Below are 22903 nucleotides of genomic sequence, written 5' to 3' on the forward strand. Positions count from 1 at the left end.
GTCTTTTAATTAAGGGAGATGGAATTTAAAAAGCCCAGACTACTCACAAGACACTGGAAAAAAAGGATATAGTGTTGGTTCCAACCAACTCACATTCTTCCAAGTGTGCATTCTCATTAATTAGTGAGCATCAATTAGAGCGTACATTGTACTTTACATAGTTCTTTCACATTTAAAAAGTAGCTTTGCTGATTAATTTGTTTAGGAAATGCAGGCGGTTATTTCTCAATAATAGCATCAATAACAATGATAATGATATTTGAAAATATTGAAGGGCCACAGCCAGGTTGAAACATAGTTAAAATTTAAAAAAAGATCTCTGGCTAAAGTGATTAAAAACCACAAGCTTTTGACTGCCCGAACTGCAGTCTTCGACGGGTAAAATGAATGATAAGAAATCGATGGGAAAATTTAAATAAAAACGTACATTGCAAAATGATGAGAATGTAGAAAATTTATGAATATTTGTTAAAAAGAATGTTATATTGTCCAGGTAAAGGGCACGAATTGTTATCTGCGTTAGGTGTCACTGTGGTAATAATGCCACGCTTCTAATGTTTTTCTCGTTCTAAAAGTGCCTTTGTCAATAACTGACGCATTTTCAAAATGAATGGCATGGTTGTTTTTACTAATCACGCTTGGTCCAACAACCACGCCATTGATTTCGAAAATGCGTCAGTTATTGACAAAGGCACTTTTAGAACGAGAAAAACATTAGAAGCGTGGCATACCACAGTGACACCTAACGCAGATAAGAATTCGTGCCCTTTACCTGGACAATACAACATTCTTTTTAACAAATATTCATAAATTTTCTACATTCTCATCATTTTGCAATGTACGTTTTTATTTAAATTTTCTCATCGATTTCTCATCATTCATTTTACCTGTCGAAGACTGCAGTTCGGGCAGTCGAAAGCTCGTAGTTTTTAATCATTTTAGCCAGAGATCGTTTTTTAAATTTTAACGATAATGATATTGTCATTGTTGATTAGCGAAAAAAGTCCAGAGCAACCTTTTGAGGTCATTTGGAACAAATGGACCAATTGCGAGAAAACAAAATGACATGACAAAAAGGTTTGTTGAAAGCTGGCATGTACAAATAAGGTGATATGTGGCAAATTTACCAGTAAGAACTGCCACTAGTAAAAGTGCGTTTTAAGAGCAAATAACATGCAACATGATATAGCTAATTTATATGCTTTTTTCAGAGGTTTTATAACCATTTTTCGCAAGCTTGTTTGAGAGTATCTCGGCTTTTGAAAAATTCTAAGGTACAAACAAACAAATGAAGTCTTTTTTAAAGGTTTGCTGTCCCATAACAATGAGCAAGTGCATTATTTTGAGACATGAGAATGTCTGATGGCCTTGTGATGGCCTCATAGAAAATGCTACATGTAACTTATGCAACACCGATGAACAAATGCTACACCGCATGCTAGCAAGCTGGTTTTTGGTCTTTGTCTCAAAATTGTGGCACAACAAAACAAGCGAAAGATAAATTTATCCACACGCCACAATTTTATTACTTCATGGCTCACATGACAGGACAAAGTATTGGTAAGTACTAAACTATTTTCTGCACATGCCTTCACAGGGACAAACTGAATTTCCAGAGCTTTCTTTTTTATACCCAAGAAAAAATTGAAATTCTTAAAGAGATTGCGACTGCAAATAAGTCACTACATGATTATTACGGTAACTGCACATCATGGTCTTTCTCCTTTAAGTCTGTAGACTGGCGTTTGTATGTATTGGCTATTCAGTAAGTGGCTCTTTGTAAATTCGTCTTGTGTATCTTAAGTATTACGTATCTCTGTGTATGTAGCGTAGTGTTCAAAAGGAATAACATGAAAACATGAAGGAAAGAGATTGCGACTGCAAATAAGTCACTACATGATTATTACGGTAACTGCACATCATGGTCTTTCTCCTTTAAGTCTGTAGACTGGCGTTTGTATATATTGGCTATTCAGTAAGTGGCTCTTTGTAAATTAATGTCTTGTGTATCTTAAGTATTACGTATCTCTGTGTATGTAGCGTAGTGTTCAAAAGGAATAACATGAAAACATGAAGGAAAGTACTTGTTAATTAGATGTGTAGCCTGTGAGCAGGCTCACTCGTTGGGGCTATCAAGGGAGTATTTTATTGGTGGATCCACCAGCACACCTGTTCGATGTGCCAATCAGTAATTCTTGCGACACAGGAATCTTGTCTTAAGAGACTAGTGTTTTGTCTCTTGAGACGAGAGTCTTGTCTCGCAAGAAACGAGACAAGACGGGCAACTTACTTTTGAGCGGTACTGTACTTGCTATTAGGATTGTTTCACTGTTTACAATGAAATTAACATTAAATGTGAATTTTCTTTCTTCAGTGTCTTATGCAACAGCCACAGCAGTTCCACAACCAGGAAGCAGCATAGCTCCTTCAATGCTTACATCTGTTAAGGCCACAACAGAGACAGAGAATTCAGTTTCTCCAGTTTTAGTAACAACAACATTTAACCAGTCCTCAAAGGCTCAAATTAGCACTTATGATGAATTAGGTACACAAAGTCAAACTTATTCTCATAGTTTCCAGACTGAGTCTTTGTTAGCTTCTCAAGCTCTAAATCTTAATGACTCCAGTAGTTCTGTGACTGAAACAAATACATTGAAGATACCACCTTTTGCAATGGCAACAACAGTTAGTGAAACAAGTCAATCAATGCTACACTCATCGTCATCTAGTTTAGAAGAAGCATCAAGAAGTCAAAGTCAATATTTTTACACTGAGAGTAATAATGACATAACTGGTTATAGTCGTATCACAAAACAGCCAAGTGAATCAATATTTAGGACACCAGTTTCACCGTTATTGACGACTGCACCATTTGTCACAGTAAGACCATCTTCAGGTCATATGTCTGAAAGCAGTTTCAGTAGTGTTTCTACAAATGCATCCATTTTAGTTTCAGCAAGTGAAACTGGAAAGCCAATGACACCAAGTCGTAGTGAGGCAACTGTGGATTCTTCTTCTGTAACCGGATATACATCAAAGTCACCAGTTTTTCCAAGCACTGTTTATTCATCTGGTGGCTTGCAACCTTCTGCAAATCAAAGTGATATCTCAACTGCAGCATCTAGCCAGACATTACATGCAATAGTGAGTTCAGGGCAACTTGCTTTCAATCACACAAATGTTACTGCTTCAACCCCAGGGCTATCACCCACAGGTGAAGTCCCACATCCGAGTTTGACTGTTCCTTCAGTTACAACATTTATAGATATCCTGTCAACAAATGCTACGGTTACGACTCCTCTCACTACAGCTGTAGGAATCCGATCGTCAGTAACTGCTTACATCGGTGAAAGTTTTACAATACCTACAGCAGTGTTGGCTTCTTCAATGTCTATGGTCTCGGCTGTAGGATCAGTTTCTCAACTTTCATCATCACTGAGTTTCATGGTTTCTCATAATGGGACAAGTCCCTCTAGCTTATCTGGTGCACTTGCTTCATCGACAACGACAACATCCCCATCGCTCAACATCGTCCAATCATCAAGAGTCTCATCAAGTAACACATCCGCAGCGGAGGGGTTCATTGTCACATCATATACTACCCCTTGTTACATCTACTATGTGGTGGAAAAGACTGTGCTTCCTGCAACATCAGCCAATCATAGCATTGCCGCAGCGTCAACTCCAAAATTGACCCTGGACATTGGCAGCATAACTAATGTCTTTTCAAGATTACCGTCAGTTACGCTGACACATACGGTTGCCATGACAACTCTAGCAACTGAGGCTCGGAGTCCAGTAAGTGTCACTTCTGATGTTCCAGGGTCTTTTACTGAGTCAAGAGGGGTGTCACCTAGAAGCAGTATGGAAGAAACGCCAGACGTCTCACAAACACAGGTTTTTCCACCGAAAATAACCACTGAGGCCGTCACTTCAGACATGCTTGTTAACACAGTCACCTCCGTTTGGCCATCCCATGTACCACTTTCGAGTCAGGTACAGCTTGATTCATCACAGCAACAAACTGAAAGATTATTTTCTCATACTGTTGCTGTTTCTGCGTCGGAATCACTGAATACTTCTACAATAAGTGTAACTCCGAAAAACAGTCCTATGCCGTCATCATTTTCAGTTGTGGCTACGCCCAGTGTATCAGGAACGCATGATCTCACCACGGCCACATCGACCAAGCCAAGAAATGTTGGCGCCTCTCATTTGGAATCCTCAATTGGATCCTCAAGCCTTTTTCAGACAAGGAAATCCATCGCCACGTCGACTTCGCCAATACCGTTCCAAAGTCTTGGCAGTGTCGTCTCCCGATTGATGTTGTATAGTAGCACAATGGAGACTGAGAGCATCGAAGAATCTGTCTTTTTATCGGGAACTGTCTTATTAACATCAACACCTAAAACAAGCATTTTAACTGGTGTCTCTTCATTGACAACAGTGATTGAACCATCAGTTGGTAGCCAAGCTCTCACTGCAATTACGTCAAGTCCGTTCGCGCGTCAATCGCAAAATTCAATTGCGATCACTTCATCTGGGAGTGTGATATCAAAGACTTCAGCAACAGGGAAACTTGTAGTGTTTTCAAGTGCTACCACTAACAACACTGCTTTAAAAGAGTCCACTATGGAAGCCTCGAAGTCGAGTTCTTTCAGCTCAGAAGTAAACACCTCATCAATGGTCATTCCTTCATCTCCTAATTCTGCATCCAGTATGATGGGCCATTTTTCAGCAGCTACCACTAGCAACACTGCTTTAAAAGAGTCCACTATGGAAACCTCGAAGTCGAGTTCTTTCAGCTCAGAAGTAAACACCCCATCTATGGTCATTCCTGCACCTTCTAATTCTGCATCCAGTATGGTGGGCCATTTTTCAACAGTTTCCAGCTTGCCTGCTTTTACTACCTCTCAAAAACCTGCATTGAGTTCATTGCCACCACCCTCATCGGGCTCTCTAGAGTTGACAACCGCAAGTGTTAGCACATTTGGCCAATCTCCATCTGAATCACTGTCTAATTCAGCTTCAGTCACTCAAGAATTATCGAGTAGTGAAACCAGCACCACTGAACTACTTCCACCTGATTCAGAGACTTTGTCCATCTCAAGTAGCCTTCCAGTGTCTCTATCGAGTTCATCTTATGCAACTGGTTTACCTTCTACCATAGACAGTGTTCGATCATTATCAGTGCCTGTTTCATCATTTACTGCCCCAGCTAAAAGGCGCAGAAAGAGAGCTGCACAGGGAAACAGTGTCAGCGGCACCCTTCTGGAAGCCTCACACCCTGCTATGACTGAGTGGGGTGAGTCATCGTCACACGTGAGTTCTGCGGAGGTCACTGAAACGCCGGTGTCTCAGAGCAGTTTTAGCCTTAGTTCCTCTGAAAGCCTTTCAGTATCGACGATCTCTCGATCAACGTCGATGGCAACCACATTGCAACAGAAAGGAGTTGTTACCTCAATGGCTACGTCTTCTTCACATTCAGGAAATTTCAATTCCACTCTCTTGGCTAGTACTCAATCGACGGCAGCAGCATTGACACAGACAGTATTGAGTGGTAACCATTCTTCGTCTTTATTTGAGCAAAGAATGACAACGATAACCGCGGAAATTCCTCAATCAGTTGTCACATCGGGGACCATGACGCTAATTGCAGGTATTTCACAGTCAAATATGGTCAATAGAAACTCAACAGAGTCGTCAAACGAAATTGCGCTCTTAGCTTCATCACAATTTGTCCGTACTGATGGAGTCTCATCAACTTCAAATCAGTTGCTACTCTCTTTCGCACCTCCAAGGCTGAGTTCCATGTCGTCTTACCATGCGTCATTCGGCGTAAACAGATCTTCTCTTTCAAGTGAAAAAGAGCGGTCATTTGGGGCATCAACCTCATCTCTTTTCAACATCAGCGTTCCTGTGCCAGCCGTATCGTCGCGTGATTCAATTACGTTATCCACGGTGTTTAGTTCACCACTTATCGTTCAGTCAACTATTGCTGAGTCCTCAATGACAATGATGACCTCACCAGTAGTTGTTAATACCTTATCATCGCTTTCCACATCATCGATTTTGAGTGCTTCTTCCTCTTTTGTCTTCACGAACAGTTCATTTGGAATGTCAAGCAAACAAATTTCATCTACGGTGATGATTGTGTCACCAACAGCTGCAACCAATGAAATGTCCTTTTCTTCCGTAGTTTTGAAACCATCCGTACCGTTGCAAAGTAGTACCTTAACTCAAACTACAGATTTAAAATTGTCGAATGTATCAGTCTCTACATCTCCGTTTCAACCAAGCATCACCAATGAAATGTCCTTTTCTTCCGTAGTTTTGAAACCATCCGTACCGTTGCAAAGTAGTACCTTAACTCAAACTACAGATTTAAAATTGTCGAATGTATCAGTCTCTACATCTCCTTTTCAACCAAGCATCACGGAAAGTTCTACAATACCTACAGCAGCGTTGCATGCTTCTTCCATGTCTGTGGTCTCGGTTGTAGGATCAGTTTCTCATATTTCATCATCACCTCCGGGGTCATCCTTTGTAGATACAAGCTCGACGTTCCGAAAAGCTTCTTCAGCCCCAGCCACACTTCAGGATTCCATTCTGCCGACGTCAAAACGTCTTTCAACGACATATGATAATTCCAATCCAACAACAACAGTTTCAAATTCTTCTTTGATGCAACCATTATCATCAGCGATCCAAAGCAGTGTACGTCATGTTTCATCAACCTCATCTGTGAATTCGTCACCAAGTTCTTTTGTTTACAGGCCTCCACTGATGACCATGTCAAGTCTTGGAATTTGTTACGTTGTTTACACCACCAGATTAGTTCAGCCGTCTTCAACGCCAACACCTCAAGTCACAGTAAGCTTCACTCGAGCAGTGAATGTCTCTTCTACTCAAATCTTACCCTCAGATTTATCCAGTTCCAGCTCAGTAGTTCTGCAGTCCCCGACTAGTAGCATGAGTATCTCGAGTACACGCTCCGTTTCTGTGATTTTCTCGAGTATGCAATCTTCAGTCGCAGATCCTACATCACCGCCAAGTTTCTCAACGATTTCGCTTGCTGTCAACTCCACCATTTCAACTTCAACCGCCTCTAGAGGTATTCCTTCCACTCGTATGCCACTCAGCTCCTTTTCCGCCAGCGTTCCATCACCTCCTTCTGCTTTTTCATCGGAGATTTCAGAAACGGTATCTGTTTCATTGACCGAAGTATTCTCGTCTTCTCAAGCTCCCACAAGTCAAGTTTCTCCTACACGTACACTTTCTCCAGCAATGTCCAGTTCTGTGGTTCTTCCAACAACGCGGCCTCCAGATTCTTTCCTGTTGCAGACCACCGTGACTGTCCCTCAAGAAACAGATATTCTTTCAGAGAAGTTTAAGGGGGAACTGGAGAAAAATCTTGCAGATGCTTATGAGCTTGCCGAGGTGTCATTCAAAAGGCGAAGGCGGAGTGTTGGTGTCACTACCACTGTAAGTTGGGATCGCTGTTCTTTAACTACTATACTTAATATGATCGCATACTGGCCGTGGTCACACTACCTCTTAAGGTTTATTTATCTACTGAGCTCAATCAAAGCTTGTCTCGGGAACGGTCTTGGTATATACGGTCTTTTACTGTTTTCAAAATTTTGCTTATCAAATTACCGTGAACATTGAGTTTGCATCCATAAAGAGCTTTTCGGAGATAATCAGTTACTTCACTTTATTGCGACCACAGCCCTTGATGTGCTGATTTTCTGTGATTTCCAATCACGCAGGCGTGAGTGGACATTTTAAGATCGTATTTTAGTCTCGGATGCCCTATTCAGAAACCAACATGGCTCCCGTTGCTTTGTTTTGGGACCACTGTCTCAAAAAAGGACGGGATCGATCAACTTATTTTTTTACCCTGCCAAAACTGAAGACCAAGACGCCATCTTGTTTTGGCCACTCTCGCGCTAAAGCTTTGTATAGACGGTGAAGTTATGGCCCAAAAGTATAACCTTTAATGTTATGTGGAAAAACTTTGGAAGTGGTTTTTTCAACTTTGCCACATTGCTTTCCTCGTACTCTGAACTCGTATGTTGAGGTCCCATTGTGTTCTCAACAAGAAGGCCGCCGTCATTCTTGTTGTGCTTCACTTCAAACAATAGATTCTCGATGCAGTTGTGTTTTTTAGATCATCGTTTGTTACACCAACATGGTTGCCATGACGTCAATTATGCAAACGCTCGCATACATTAAAAAGCACCTGCAATTGAAATTGACATCTGTCAATCATAATCATAATACATTGGAACCTCGATTTCATAAATCACTTTACAACAATGACGAACGAAATCCTGGACCCAACGTACAGTGAAGATTTATGGAGAGGACTTCCATAGTGCCAAACTTCGGTATAACGAACTTTATTATTCCACTATTACACCATTTTACCATATTTGGTCAAGAGAACGCGCAAAATATGTGACGGTAATACACTGTAGTGTTCCGGTTTGACCGGTTTAGAACAGACCAAATACGTAAGGAACGGGAATTTTTCAATGAAAGAAATTTTTTTCAACACAATGCAAATCCTGAGAATTTAGCTTGTCATCGCTTGTCACTTGTCCTTTCGTTTATACAATCAAATAACGGACATTTGGCTGGCTTTCTGTGCTGTTTACATCGTTCGAATTAGCGCCCTGAAGGACAGATGATGCATTTTTTTAGAAACACTCTTACCAAATAAAAGTGAAGCAAAATAACACCTTTTTGTAGTGGAATAATAAATCTCTTATTCGATGGTTTAACATATTGTTTGCGGACATTTTGCTCATTGCTCGTATTTTTCCTCACCCCTGCCGGGCTCGGAAAAATACTACGCAACTCGAAAAATATCCGTTCGTATTATATGATAAACCATCGAATAAGATCTATGTATTTACCAGAACCGACCTAGGCCCTCACGTAAGGTGGCTCACACTGTGGCGAGTTAAAACTGACAATTCTTAGGAGTGGATTCATAGCCACATTCGCAATGGAAAATTTCACGGTGGCTCTGAATCCTCTCCAGAGAGTTTCATCTTAACCTATCACCGAGTTCGTTTTTAAGATATGAGCGTTTAAAGACAAGATACAGGGTGTTTTTAGTGGCTCGCTTGTTGCCACGGTAGCCGATACGTTACATTAATAAGTGCATCAATGATTGATGTTTCATATGGCACCATGAAATTGTCTTTATGTGGAACAGTTTTGTAGAGTTAATCGTTCTAATAAGATATTCCCTCCGAAATGTTGAAACTGATGTGAGCCACATTAAATCGATGTTCCACGCTGGAATCTTTCAAACCGATTGGTTGCTAATAACCTTCAAATTTGAAGTGAGTAAGGCTTTACTTTGTGTTAGAAAACTACAGAGTTACAGTCAAACCAAGTGAAGCGTACCCCTTAAGATTACATTAATGAAGTGATTATTAATACTTGAACCCGCTAGTCGTTTCAAGAATGCAATAATGAATTGATTATTCGAATATTGAACTCGCTCGCTCGATCCAAGAATACGGCTAAATTCGCTAACGGCTTCCGTTTTCGAAAAATCAATTCACTGTTGCGACTAGTAGGTTTCAAACCTACTAGTCTTTTCTAGAATGCAATACTGAATCGATTTTTCGGAAACGGAACCCGTTAGCCGTATTCTTGGATCGAACGAGCGAGTTCAATATTCGAATAATCAATTCATTATTGCATTCTTGAAACGACTAGCGGGTTCAAGTTTCAAATAATCAGTTCATTAATGCAATCTTGAGGGGTACGCTTCACTTGGTTTGACTGTAAAGTGAATTGGAAGAAAAGCTAAAGCTGTTCAAAGGAAACTACTTATTTAATTAAAAAAAGAAAAAGAAATAGAAGGTCTTTAATTATTGTCGATCTTTTTGCAGGTTCAGAGCATTGAACGTTTGGCTAACGGAAGGGACGTCAACGTGACATTTTATGTCACGAAAAATGGCCAACTTGTTCCCGCCGACCAAGCAACCCAAAACTACAACAAGCTTAACAAGGAGCAGTTTTCAAGGCTGCTAGAATTAGATGAGGTGAACTGAGACAGCTCGTTGATTGGCTACGAGAAGCAACCCTTTGTAGAGATAACGGAGTGCATTTGGCTCTTTAACAATTTACCAAACCGCAAAACCGCATAAAAAAATCGTTCAAAACCGAAACATCGCTTTACATTTTGATCAAAATCGAGAACCGTAGGCAAACCCATCAAAACCAATTTTTCAAAACCGTAATTCATTGGTAGTACCTGGTGGATGCGAACTTAAATCTACTTTATGTGGCCAACTCGAGAAATGGGAGTAACGTCGTAGAATGTGCACGCGGTTGACACACATAAGTGTCGAACTTCGAACGTACACCAAACAGGATACCAAATCCGAAAAATAACAAACCGGTATAGATACTAAAAAGCAAAAACTGAAGTTTTTCGTTTCAAAAACCCAAAGTAAAAAAAAGGCCAAAACTGAAAATCCTAATTTCCCCCCCCCTCCCACCTTCTAAAGATCATTCCTTCAGTTTGTCTTCTTGACTGAAACGAAAGACTGCACCTCGTTGCGCTTGGATTGGGGATTAGCCCCGCGCAGCTCAATGAGCCACCAACAGCTGGAAACCAGGGTTACCAGGGAGCCTACCCTCTCCCTGTCATTTCCTTGCTCGTTCAATTTTTTGCGTAGCCAAATAATCGGAGATCTCTCTCTGAAACCCCCATTGGTAACGCCCGCCGAATCCCTGGGATTCATTCAATATAACTCATGTAGACTAATTTATGATTATTACACCTACAAATTTTGATAGGTTGTCAGTATGCCTCAGCCCTTAATTCAACCATCCGCCCCTTCAAGAGACTATCTTGTGTCAGTTATCATTCAAAATTCGGCGGGAGGTAACATATCTTTGCCTGCTAACAAGCAAAGGCTTGAAGCCAACTTGGCTTCGTATTACAAAGACAAAAGAGAGCTGCCCGAATCGACGTCTGTGACAGCTACGGTGAGTGTTGTTATTGTTGTTTCAGAGGATCTACCAGTTAATCTGTCAACGAGATAATCAAGGAAGAGCCTGTATCGCATTGTGTACTTTAAAATGGCTATGTGTACAGTGTTTGGCTGTTTCTCGCCCCATTTATGCGGAGGATAGTGCAATCCACTGGATTTGTCCTTTTTTGCAAACTGTTTTTGATAGCATTTATCCCTTAGAGCCGAGTGATTTAGCTAATGCCACAACTATCGAGGTGTTTACTGTCACATCATCTTTTACAACTGCTACATCAACTATTACAACTACATTGCAACAATTACCATAACCGTTAAATCAACTATTGATGTTGAAAGGTGTTTTTTTTTTTCAAACTTTATTGGGAAACGTAGCAAATAAGAAGTAAAGAAATATACAAATATTCCAAAGAATCCGGTACACGTATGACTACAATAAAAATACAGACAAAAAACCATCTGGTTCGTGTGACAGCAGCAGTTTCTAACTGCGGACCAGATACAAATAACATAGTCTATATCTAAAACAGAGGTAAATAATGAGAAATAAGTACAACGTACAACGTACAACGGAGGACTTGGTTGGAGATCGTCCTAATGCAGCTTTCAGTCGACGTCAGTGGCACTGTTCATGAAAAGAGTAATTGTTTACCACCCCTTAGAGTGTTTTCACTCACGTGATCAGTAACGTGTTTTTTTTCACCGAAACAAAAGATATCGTTTGCATGATAATAGAGCTCAATTCTCGGAGGTTTAGTTGGGTACACCAACATCGTCACAGTTCCATTGTTTAGGAACACCAACATGGTCGCCGTGACATCACGTGTAAACACTCTATTGCCTCTATTGCCTGCGTTGCAGACGTATTTCCGGTTATCTTTTCTCTCAACCGAAACGTAACAGAGAAACGATAACCGGAAATACGTCTGCGACGCATGCAACCGTATTGCTAACTGTTTTCGATTTTTATGATAGAGTTTTTCCACTCACTGTCCCATATGGGGCAGTGCTTAACATTCGTAAGTTACACCATGAATACTTCGTTAGAGTATCTAAGGTGAAGCTATTAAAATAGACAATTCATGTCTGAAGCGATCGCAACGTTGAGTGCTAGAAAACTACAAGTTGTCTTGAGAATTTACTCGCGTGAACGCTGTGTTGTAAAGAAATCAACATTGGTCTTCACCAACCTATACATTCTGCTACCGTTACAATTTCTTGCTTATTGTTTCAACCTTGCTCCACCCGTTGGTTTTAGATCTACACCATCGTGCACGAACCCAACAAAAGAGCTTACCTGGAATTTGTGATCACAGTGGGAGGAGAAAAAATCAATGGTACCGTTGTCGTAGAGACCTTCAAAGTTTCTAATGTGAACCTTTTGACAGCACAACTGCGAGTTCAGGTAATAAATCTCGATCAACTTTGATTACATGAAGTAACTCAGGCGCACATTAATTTCGTTGTGTATCAAATTTTGGGGTGCAGGGATGGCCCAGTAGTGAGCGCAGTGGCTTCCTACCAATGTGGCCCGGGGTTCGATTCCCAGAATCGGCGTCGTATGTGGGTAACGTTTGTTGCTAACGTTTTCAAAAACGTAACCCTTCCTTGTACTTGTACATGTTCATTGCCGTGACTTTAATTCTTCAGTTCCCACGGCCTCCTCCCGTCTGACCTTGTAGCTCAGTCGGTAGAGCAGCGGTGATCAAACCCGAAGGTCGTGGGTTCAATTCTCACCCTGGTCAGAAGTTTTCTCTGTCTTCGTGTGGGCCCATTTCCATTAGTAGGGCTAACGCTCACATGGTTCATATGGGGTACAAAACTAGCTCTTCACATTACACTCTAATCAGGTAAATATGTGGGTTGAGGTTGTTGGTTCTCTACTCTGCACCGAGAGGTTTTTCTCTGGGTACTCCGGTTTTCCCCTCTCCTCAAAAACCAACATTTGACTTGATTTCCTTTAATTGCTAATTTCAGTTGACAGTGTCCCCAATTAGTGCTCCAGCGCTAGAACGACTAGACTCTTAAATGAAATTCCTTTCCTTTCCTTCCTTTCCCAGGTCTTGGTTCCAGTGTACATCCCAGACTCCCTTACGGCCTCAGAATCTGACCATGTGGTCATAGGTATCAGCATTGTTGAGAGCCAGGATTTACAAGATGCCTCATTTAGAACTGTACTGGCCAATAAACTTACCTTACTGTACGAGGAGGCGAGAGGAAGACGGAGCACTCGAAGGAAGAGAAGAAGTGGGAGTACCAGCGTTACGGTAATGCAACTTTTAAGCACAGAACTCAAAAACCCTTTGGCATCTAATATTTGGTTCACAGTAACTGTTAGAGGGATTTTCAATTGAGTGCCGTAAGACCAAAACCAAAGTAATTACTTTGGCCTATCCAAAACGACGGAGACAATCCAGTAAACCAATCAAAACTCGAAGTAATTGCATGTAGCCGACACAAAGCGCGGGAAAATGTGCACGCGCGAGCCATGATTGGTTTTGGTTTCACTTCTGATTGGTTGAAAAAGTTGCGCGCGAACTTTGAACCAATCAATGAGTGAAGTAATCAGAAACCAAAGCAATTCGCTAATTACTTTCGACACTCAATTTAAAGCCACTCTAATGAAGAAACGCATTTATGCCATTAGACGCGTGACATGGCTCACATGAACTCTTTGAAAATTGCTGATGAGTAACAGTGCCTCAATCGTCACGCCACCTTAAATCTCCTGTGTGATCAAGCGATTTTCCTTCCCGTATTGATAAATGCTCTACACGGAAGTCTTGCAATCAGTCTCAAATTATAATCTTTAGAGTCCCAAAAAAGTTACCATGACAACCCCGCGCGTACGATTAAGAGCGGCACGATCAAAACAACTTCTTGATTTCAGTCACTTGATTAGTTTGGGACGCCGTTTGTTTAAACGGGGGAAAACAACATGGCGATCATGACGTCATGTAAAAGCCAAGGTTACGGTCGACAGTAGTTGTGCTAATTTTAAGGAAAGCAATATTCAAGTGATGATACATCAAGAGTACTCAAACCTGCATGAACGTTTTCGTAGATGACTGTTCGGTTTTCCTAACTAAACGCAACAAACGACCGCCGGAAATACGCCTACGTTCGCAGGCTAATCTTTCCTCGACAAGCGATCGTAAAAATTTTCTTGAGCGTGTCATAGACGCAATTTAACGATCTTGTCGTACAATGCGGATTTGATATGTACTCGTGGTGTTTTGAAAGATTCTAAAATGGGAGTGAAAAGACCTTTCAAAACGTCACTCTTACTCATTAATTCCGAGTTCGTGCAATTTCCTATACAAGGCAACTTAACTGTAAGTCACATATTCCAAATGCCCGATTGGCGTCTCTCTCTCTCGCTCTTTCTCCGAAACACAGTTCTTGCTCTGTGGTCAACTTTATCGCGCTGCTTATCAACAATCTTTAATTTGTCATCCCTCACAGATTGTGGACATTGTTAGACGAAATAAAACAGATGCTTCGGAGGCGGATGTGACGTTTTTTGTGTTCGATTCCGGCGCTGTGGCAAACGGTAGCTACGTTACATCGGTGCTTAATCGGCTGTCAACAGGCCAGATGACGACATTTACAACACCTTACGCGGTAAGTGTTTAGGGGACTCTCCTTCGGCATCCTCACCCACGGTTTTGTCTGGTGGAATATATCACTCATTGTCATTCTTTTCTAAGTGATTTCGCCGGATGTAAAGCAGGGTTCGTGCTACTCCTTGAAGAGCTTGAAGAGCCCTGGAATTTAATTGTGGACTTCAAGGGTGCTTGAAAAGCCCTTGAAAAAAAAGGTTTTGTGGGAAACTGCTTGAAAACTCCTTAAATTTAAGCTAAGGTGAAAGCTGTAGAGATTGCATCATGCCAAGAGAAAATGAAGATCACACTTAGTTAAAGACAAGACATCTCAAAAATTGAGCAAATTGACTATTGGGGAAAGGTTAATGCAAAAATTAAAATGCCCGTGCATGCACTTAACTGTCAGGATGTGGGAAAGAATATCAATGTAGGCTTTTTCAGCAAAGAAAACACTGAAACACTATGTATGGCATGGAAATCTCCTTACAAACACTCCTTGAAAACTCAATTTCTGGTTCTTGAAAACTCCTTGAATACTCCCGCACGAACCCTGTAAACTTCGGAAAAGAAAACAGCAGATAATACACAATTATCAGTGACCACAGATTAAGACAGTTGAGGCGGGGTTAATAGGGAGCCTCAGCAAGAACGACGGCTAAGTCTACATGAACGCCACAAACATTAGGTTTGGTAAGCAAAAACAGGAGTTCTGAACACCCTACGCGTGCGTTTGACATTTTGGCTTATCTTTTTTGCCATTTTCGTCCTGACAACGACGTGAAATGACCAAATTCGAGTTTATGTGAAGGACGTCTGCAGCCGATGATAGATTCTCAATTTTCTCTCCTAACATATGCATCTTTCGTTCGTACTTTATTCCTGGAAAGTTTGTACACACTCTCTATGCTAGCCTGCAGTGCAGGCGTTATTTTGGCGCGGAACGCTAGATAAATCAGGTTTTCGATGCCGCCATCTTAGATTGTGATTAGATGCTTGACCGGGAGAGGGTTGGTGCAGTTGGGGGTGGGGCGCCTACTCCCTCAGCAAATATTTCCTCGCCCCAATCTTCCACAGTTACCAAATCTAATAAAGATGGTGGCCTAATACGAAAATTGCACTCGGGCGCCCAAAATACGCCTGCACTGCAGGCTATCTCTATGCCGAACCATAGTTAATAGATGTAGGGTGGTTATGAAACTCGACAAGTTTCTTTGTTTCATGTTTTTGTTCGCTTTTTTGGCCTTGACCCTGCACAAAACCTGACAAAACCACGCTTTTTTCGGCAGGATAACCAATCAAAAGCTTCGACTAATTTCTTCGAAATTAACTTGCGAACCAAAAACAAAAGATTGTGCAGGGTCACGGTCGGTTCAACATCTGATTGCGACTGTATTGTTCCTGCTTTTGAAATTCCCAGGGTTTCATAACCAGTCCCTAGATTAACTATGGCCGAACGACTTGGAACAATCGCGAAGTGACGACAACAACACGAGGTTATACGAAAGAGTGAAATGATCATCGTACTTATCCGAACAATTTAAGCAATTGTCTCTTACAGACACTTGGCTTCAACAGGATTCGAACCAATGACCTCTGTGATGCCGGTGCAATGAGCTATAAAGCCACTGAGTTGTGAACACGTCAATTTTTTGGGCTCATGTGTTCCCCTGAAAGGACTCGATGAATGAAATAATTACATGTATTTGAGCTATACAATACAATACATGCTTAATTGATCGCTCCCCATAGGGGCTTTTCAGGGCCAATGAAACAATCAACGAAACAACAGAACACAACAACAACAACTGTTAAGAATCCCAACTGGCCGGAGGCAAACCAGTTGGCTATTTACAAGTGCAGCTGGGAAGTTGAACCAGGGACTACCAGGAACAAATTCATTGAGTAGTCAGAGCGGGTCTTGAACCAGGGATCTCCGGATCTCAAGGCAAGCGCCCTAACCACTGGGCCACACTGCCTCCAGTTGCGGGTTAGAAAGGAAATAGCAAAGTAATCCTCCCACTTACCTGGACAATTTCAAGCAATAGCCCTTATTCACGATAGCCGCCATGTTGGTTTTCAAATTGTCATGCAAATTAGCCATGTGTTATGCTGGGGGGCAAACATTGGAAAAATGGCAAATTGCGGAAAATCGGCTAGACGAAATATTGAAATAACATTGCAAAAAGTCCATTTTAGTATTTAGAATTAAGTACCTTTTATAATAATTTTATATCTTTTGATTGCCTCCGACATTTTGACTTTCTACTTCGTTATCTGCTCATTTTTCACTAAAAAAACATCGAAGTAACTTGTGTAATCATTCTATTATACTACTTAGGTGATAAACATTCAATGACCGTGAAACAAATCATCTGTGTGGCTAAGATGTTCGTTATGACCTCTCGAACTTGTGTTGTTTGCCCCCTCAGAAGTGTGTAGCAAATTTGCATGATAAAGGCAAATGCAACATGGTGGCTATCGTGAATAAGGTCTACTGTCTCTTATTGACACCTGAAATTTTCACGTGAATCTCACAGGCGCCGCCGTCGTTCTTGCTTCAGGGCTCTGACATCTGGATGGAAATATCTTGTTCTACAAACTTACTGAAGCAGCGAGGGGATGGTGGGTAAAGCACTTACCTCCTACCAGTGAGGGTAGGATTCATGTCCTGGTTGTTACCTCAGGGAAGCTGAGTTTGTGCTGGTTCTCGACCTTGATCCGATAGTTTTTCTAGGTCTTCCTGTTTTCTTCCTCATCAAATTAGCATGTCACTTATTCTACTTTTAAGGAACGTATAGTACGGGCTGAAAACAGCTTAATGCAAATTGTGCTTCCTTTGTTAAATCAAGGACGGTGCCTACTAGTTCAAAGCTAATTTTTCCCCGGTTTATGACTATGCGGGAAATGTGGACCTTAACAAGTGTTATTGAAAGCAAAAAAGAAAATTTGGGGTAACCACGCATTTTTCAAAGATAATCCTTGAACAATATTTGTAAAAAGCTTTAAAATACAAGCCATGTATGGCATTCTTTCTTAAATTGAAGCTTAATTATCTTTGAAAAATGCATGGTTGCCCCCAATTTTCTTTTTGGATACTAAGACTACTTACTAAGATCTACTTTCTCCGGATAGTTTTAAACCGCGCAAAAATATCCCTGTATTAGTGAGCATCACCGATAGGAAACGCGAGTATCTTGAGATGCGCAGAACGTATGCGCAATAACAATAGTAGGCACCGTCCTTAATACAAATTATGCTTCTTTTGTTAAATCAATTGCTTTTTTTCCCCTTCATTATCCAGGTTCTCACTGCACCAAAAGTAGCGGTTTCTCCAACCATGTCAACTATAGGCACCCAAGTTGTTTCCACCGTGGCTGCAACCCCCATCATGTGGTGGATTATTCCAGCGGTTATCGGTCCAATATTGCTTATTATCGTGATTATTCTGCTCGTGTGTTGGCGCTGGAAAAAGGGCGCGCCAAAGGCAAAAGTAGTGCCGGACACTATACAGATGTTGGAGACTAACAGGACAAGGGTAAGGATTGTTGAGCAGAAGAGGGGGGATAGGAAAGTGAGTTCATTCGTGAAAGAGTTCACTAAGAACGGGCTAAGATCTGTTTAAGTAACCGGAACTGAGTTTCTAAAGCAGCTGTTGCACAGCGTTGGTAAGGAGTAATTTCGTATCTCCGCGCGGCCATGTAATATCATCCACTATATCTTTCATAAAGTCACTTATGACCGGAAATGCACGTAATTAAATGCACGCCCAATTTTGAAATTTGACCTGAAGTGTCCCGTCAAATCCAAGTATTTTGCTACCTGTTTAACCCTTTGATTACTATCTGGCCAAATACGTCCACCTTTATCCACGGTCCCATCTACCCCTTGAGACGTCATCACTTTTAACGGTCAGGAACAGCTTTGTTCACTAACTTGTGCAGGGAGAAGAGATCTTTCAAACTATACCAGAATGAGCACAATTGAGTCAAGGAAACTGGAGAAACGGCCAAAAAAACATGTAACACTGACCTGAAAATCTCCATGAAAAGCTTGCTCCATTACCCACCTACCTTTGTGAGCACCTAATTCTAAGATGATGAAAGGTTTCTCAGAAACTCTTCCCACCAAAATAAAGCCTACCAAATGCCCAGCAAGTTCAAAAAAAAAAATGAGGCAAAGAAAGCGAAAAGAGAGGGAAGGAGAGAAAGCGAAAAGTGAAAGTCGAAAGTGTTGTGCTACTTTGTTTTCTGCGCATGCCCGAACTTTGCAAGCGCTTATTTTGCACCTGGTTGAAAAGGCCGCGGAGTGTACAACCTGGGAACGGGCTTGTAGGGAGATTTAGCTCTTAAACAGCACGACAGTGACCAAAAAACCCCTCAACTAGCTTCAAAACGTGTTTTTCGGCCAAATCCCTAGTAGCCAAAGGGTTAAAACAATAAGCTAAGTGTTGGGGTTAACGTTACATCTAAGTTAGTGTAAAGGCGGCTGATAATCTTTCCTTGATGAGCAGAGTATTACTGGACACGAGTGATGTTTAAGTTGGGTAGCAATCATTTCTTGTCCCCAGATCCCCAGATCAACCCAAGGCTCTGGGAAACTCTATGTCGGAGAACTTGTGTTGTGGGATTCTCATAGCCAAACATTCCTGTTTGAACCTTACGGCGCCTGCTCACTCCTCGTGCTAACATGAATGCACCTATTAGAGACTCTTTTGATTGTTGTTCGCGAAAACCAATGAGAAGACACTTTGTTTCAGGGTTCCCCAGAGCTCTTCTCTGCAGCAGTCAAGAGAGGAGCTTTGTGGTCGAGATTGGGTAGCAAGAGGACATTTTCGTGATGCTTATCAAATTGGCAAGCATCTAATTACGTGATTTTCAGGACATATCTGCATAAAATTGACGCCTTCAGGAGTTTTAAGAAAAAACATAGGGACATGTAATAGAGTTGTCTTGAAAATCATAGCGACCGAGATTTTAAATTTGTGAAAATTTCAACCCGAAAATCGGTTTAATGCCGAACAAGTCGTGACGTTTGCCACTTTCGGAGGGAAAATTATGTTGTGGCTTTCTATTATTAATCCCAGTGGAGTCAAGGGGTGGGTGAGTGGCCTGTCCGCTCCATCACATCAGCTTATTGAGATCTACGCATGTGTATTTCTAACCCAAACTAAGAGAGGATGAGGTAAGAGATCGGATTCCCCTTACATGGGCCTCTTCCTATGATAGTTTTTGAAAATCTCATTTTAGCTACCCAGCTTTTTTTAGAGAGGCACCTGATTGGCCAGTTTTAATGACGTAATGAAATTATAAATATGCGTGGCATTGGGAACGAGAACTTAAAATGGCTTTGCGAAACTTTAAAAATAGATTACACTATGACAGGGCGGGAAATGGGGATCCGTTTCTTACCTCATCCGCTCTTGCCCCAACCAAATCCTTGACCAAACAGTAATGAATAAAATTCTGAAGGGGACACTTTGTGACATCTGTACGGAGTACCGTGAATTTCATTTTCAACTTAGTTGCAAATGGATCTTGGGTTTTAAAACTTTGTTACAGTCAGCGTTCAATTATATCAAGCTTTGTTTATTGTTTTCATTTGTTTAGAATCCACCCGTTCATGGGTTTGATGTATCGCGCCACACAGAGCCGGAAGTATCTGGGAAATCGATGAAAACAACAACATCGTTCATGTCCCGTCGTGATGATGAAGAAGAAACGGAGAAGCCAACCAAGCGAGGACGCGAGACTTCTCTGCGAAGAAAAGTAGGGAAGCCTCCAATACAATCACCACCAACCACAGAATCTTTACGACGGTAAGATAATAAAATTATCTCATAAATCGGTTAAGCTGGGCTTTAGTGTGGGGCGTCACGGACGCGGGATCAAACACCTTACGCACCATGTCTTAAAATGAGTGACAAGTGGGGGGGGGGGGGGGGTGTTTACATGACACCGGGGTGACTTAAGTCACGGAGCAAGTTCACTCCGGGTTCCTCTTGTGGCTCTGCATTCATTTACATGAAACCACCAGAAAGTGTCATACCGGAACGAGTCATGTCGGCGCTAGTTCACCCCGGTTTCTGTACCGGAGCGAGAATTTCATTCCGGTAAGAAATCCCGCAACAGTGTCATGTAAACGAGGAACAACCACTCGTTTCGGTATGAACTTGACCTCTGAATGGATTGGAATGGGTAGCGCATGCGTGAATTTCCACGATCCAAAATGGCATGTATTAATCAACGTCAAGTGTGTCCTCATGCAAACACGATATGAAATGAAGTAGGCATCATGTAAAGATCATGTAACTCGCGCCGGTTCGAGTTTTCTCTTGTAAACAGCCTCTAAGATGACATATACAAATGGCTGCACTTTGAAGGCTTCTCGCATTTTGAAGATAAACGGTAGGCCCTGTCCTGCAACACTTCTCGATAAAATTCGTGCGGACAACAAACCCACATATTGTTTGCTGAGAGTAATGTATGTCGGCGTGACTTATCTCAGAGGGAGTTCTTTTAAGTGACTTACATTTACAAGCCACCATTTTTCTTAACATTTGATGTTACCTCAATTATTAACCTTTATTTACTAGCATATCGATTTTTATTCCTGGGCAGGTCAAATCCCGTTTACGAAGAAGAGGAAGAGGAAGTTACTGAAAGCGAAGAATCTGTGACACCTACGGGAAGTGCAGAGGTATTGATAAGATCCAGATCAACACCTAGACCACTTTCAGCAGCCAAGAGACCTCCTGCCCCGGCACAGAGGACCCAAGAACCACAGGTGCGCCAGGAGCTCTCAGAAGACGAGATCGAAGAGGAAAGCGAGGTTTCCGGTGAACTATCTGAGACTGAAGCTGAGAGTGTTGCGCCGCCGGCACAGGTAACCAAATATGAACACTGATGTTCGTTTTGGGACATTCTGCAGGGGAAAACAGTTTAAAAAAGTAAATACGTACTGCGTCATCATTTTACTAAAACTCATTAAAATGGCGGTTTTTTATTATTGCACACTGCATCATAAATCAATGATTGTAACCAAACATCTCTTTGATTCGCTATTCCCCCAGCCCATAATGCAATACGTTTGGGGGGTTCTTTGCACAAAAACGATACAATTTACTGTATCATATGTTTCAGTGAACTGGATATCCATTGCTTTAATGCAAATAACCCCCCAAAATGAACTGTGTTATGGGATTGGTGAAAATAGCGAATAGCTGAAGCTGTTCCTTGTTAACTTCAGCTGTTTGATGTTAACTGTTCTTTGCATGGGAGTATTGTATCCCAGAACTGTGACTTTGCTTTTAAGGGCGGTGCCTACTAATTAAAGATATTTTTGCCCCGGTGTGCGATTATGCGGGAAATGTAGATCTTAACAGGTGTTATTGAAATCCAAAAAGAAAATTGGGGGTAACCACGCATTTTTCAAATATAATTCGTGAATAATATTTGTAAAAAGCTTTAAATACGAAGCAATGTATGGCGTTCTTTCTTGAAATTGAAGTTTAACTATCTCTCGAAAATGCTTGGTTATCCCGAATTTTCTTTTTGGATACTAAAAATGCTTACTAAGATCTACTTTCTCCGGATCGTTTTAAACCGCGCAAAAATATCCCTGTACTAGTAAGCATCACCGATAGGGAACCCGAGTATCTTGGGATGCGCAGACCGTATGCGCAATAACAATAGTAGGCACCGTCCTTAACTGCTGCTGCGGATGCTCAGGAACAAAAGTTTTTTTCTTTCCCGATGCGTTTACACTAAGAGCGTTATGTGGCTCTTCTCTGCCATCGCTGAGAAAATTCAGTTCAGTTGGTAAACATACTTTTGCTAAAGATAGATTTTCCTACTGGTTTCTTTGTAGTTGAAACACTCTGCGGCTCAGCTACCCACAGTGGCTGTTATGAGTGAGGCAAGTGGTCCCCCACGGTACCCCCCTGTGCGGTTCCGTTCGTCGGTGCATCCAGCCCCCAGCCTACCCCCGTTAGATTCGAAGAAGACCTCTCTCGTTGGAGTCAGGGTGGAGGTAAGCTGAACAATTTTAGTTAAAGGAAGCCGTGAAATTCAACTTTTGAAAGACTTCGAAAATTCATACCCGTTCCTTTGGGGAGTGAAATTTGACAGCTTATTCATTTGAAAACTGGAGGCTTGCAAATGTCAGGGTCAGACCCCTGATCTCTGCGATATTGGTTTAATGCTTTTCCAATCGAGATAACAAGCCAAACTGAGAGCGATTAAAAAATAGCAGTGAGCAGTAACCTTCATTACAACT

The 22903-nt window shown here is 41.5% G+C and overlaps 1 protein-coding gene across 2 annotated transcripts in view; it reads left to right on the forward strand.

The window, feature by feature from the left end:
* The window catches only part of LOC137972174 (streptococcal hemagglutinin-like), a 31769-nt gene that overhangs the window by 1844 nt on the left and 7022 nt on the right, over window positions 1-22903 (forward strand). Inside the window, exons 2-12 of one of the 2 annotated variants that reach the window (XM_068819020.1) lie at window positions 2375-2545; window positions 2951-7485; window positions 9918-10070; window positions 10831-11022; window positions 12283-12429; window positions 13085-13291; window positions 14490-14648; window positions 17931-18164; window positions 20236-20444; window positions 21247-21511; window positions 22496-22657. In XM_068819020.1, coding sequence (XP_068675121.1) covers window positions 2375-2545; window positions 2951-7485; window positions 9918-10070; window positions 10831-11022; window positions 12283-12429; window positions 13085-13291; window positions 14490-14648; window positions 17931-18164; window positions 20236-20444; window positions 21247-21511; window positions 22496-22657 — 6434 coding nt within the window. Of the gene's footprint in view, window positions 1-2374; window positions 7486-9917; window positions 10071-10830; window positions 11023-12282; window positions 12430-13084; window positions 13292-14489; window positions 14649-17930; window positions 18165-20235; window positions 20445-21246; window positions 21512-22495; window positions 22658-22903 lie in introns of both variants that reach the window. The other variant, XM_068819019.1, reaches the window with a different exon arrangement.

Source organism: Montipora foliosa, chromosome 9 (assembly GCF_036669935.1).
Source record: "Montipora foliosa isolate CH-2021 chromosome 9, ASM3666993v2, whole genome shotgun sequence".
NCBI lineage: Eukaryota > Metazoa > Cnidaria > Anthozoa > Scleractinia > Acroporidae > Montipora > Montipora foliosa.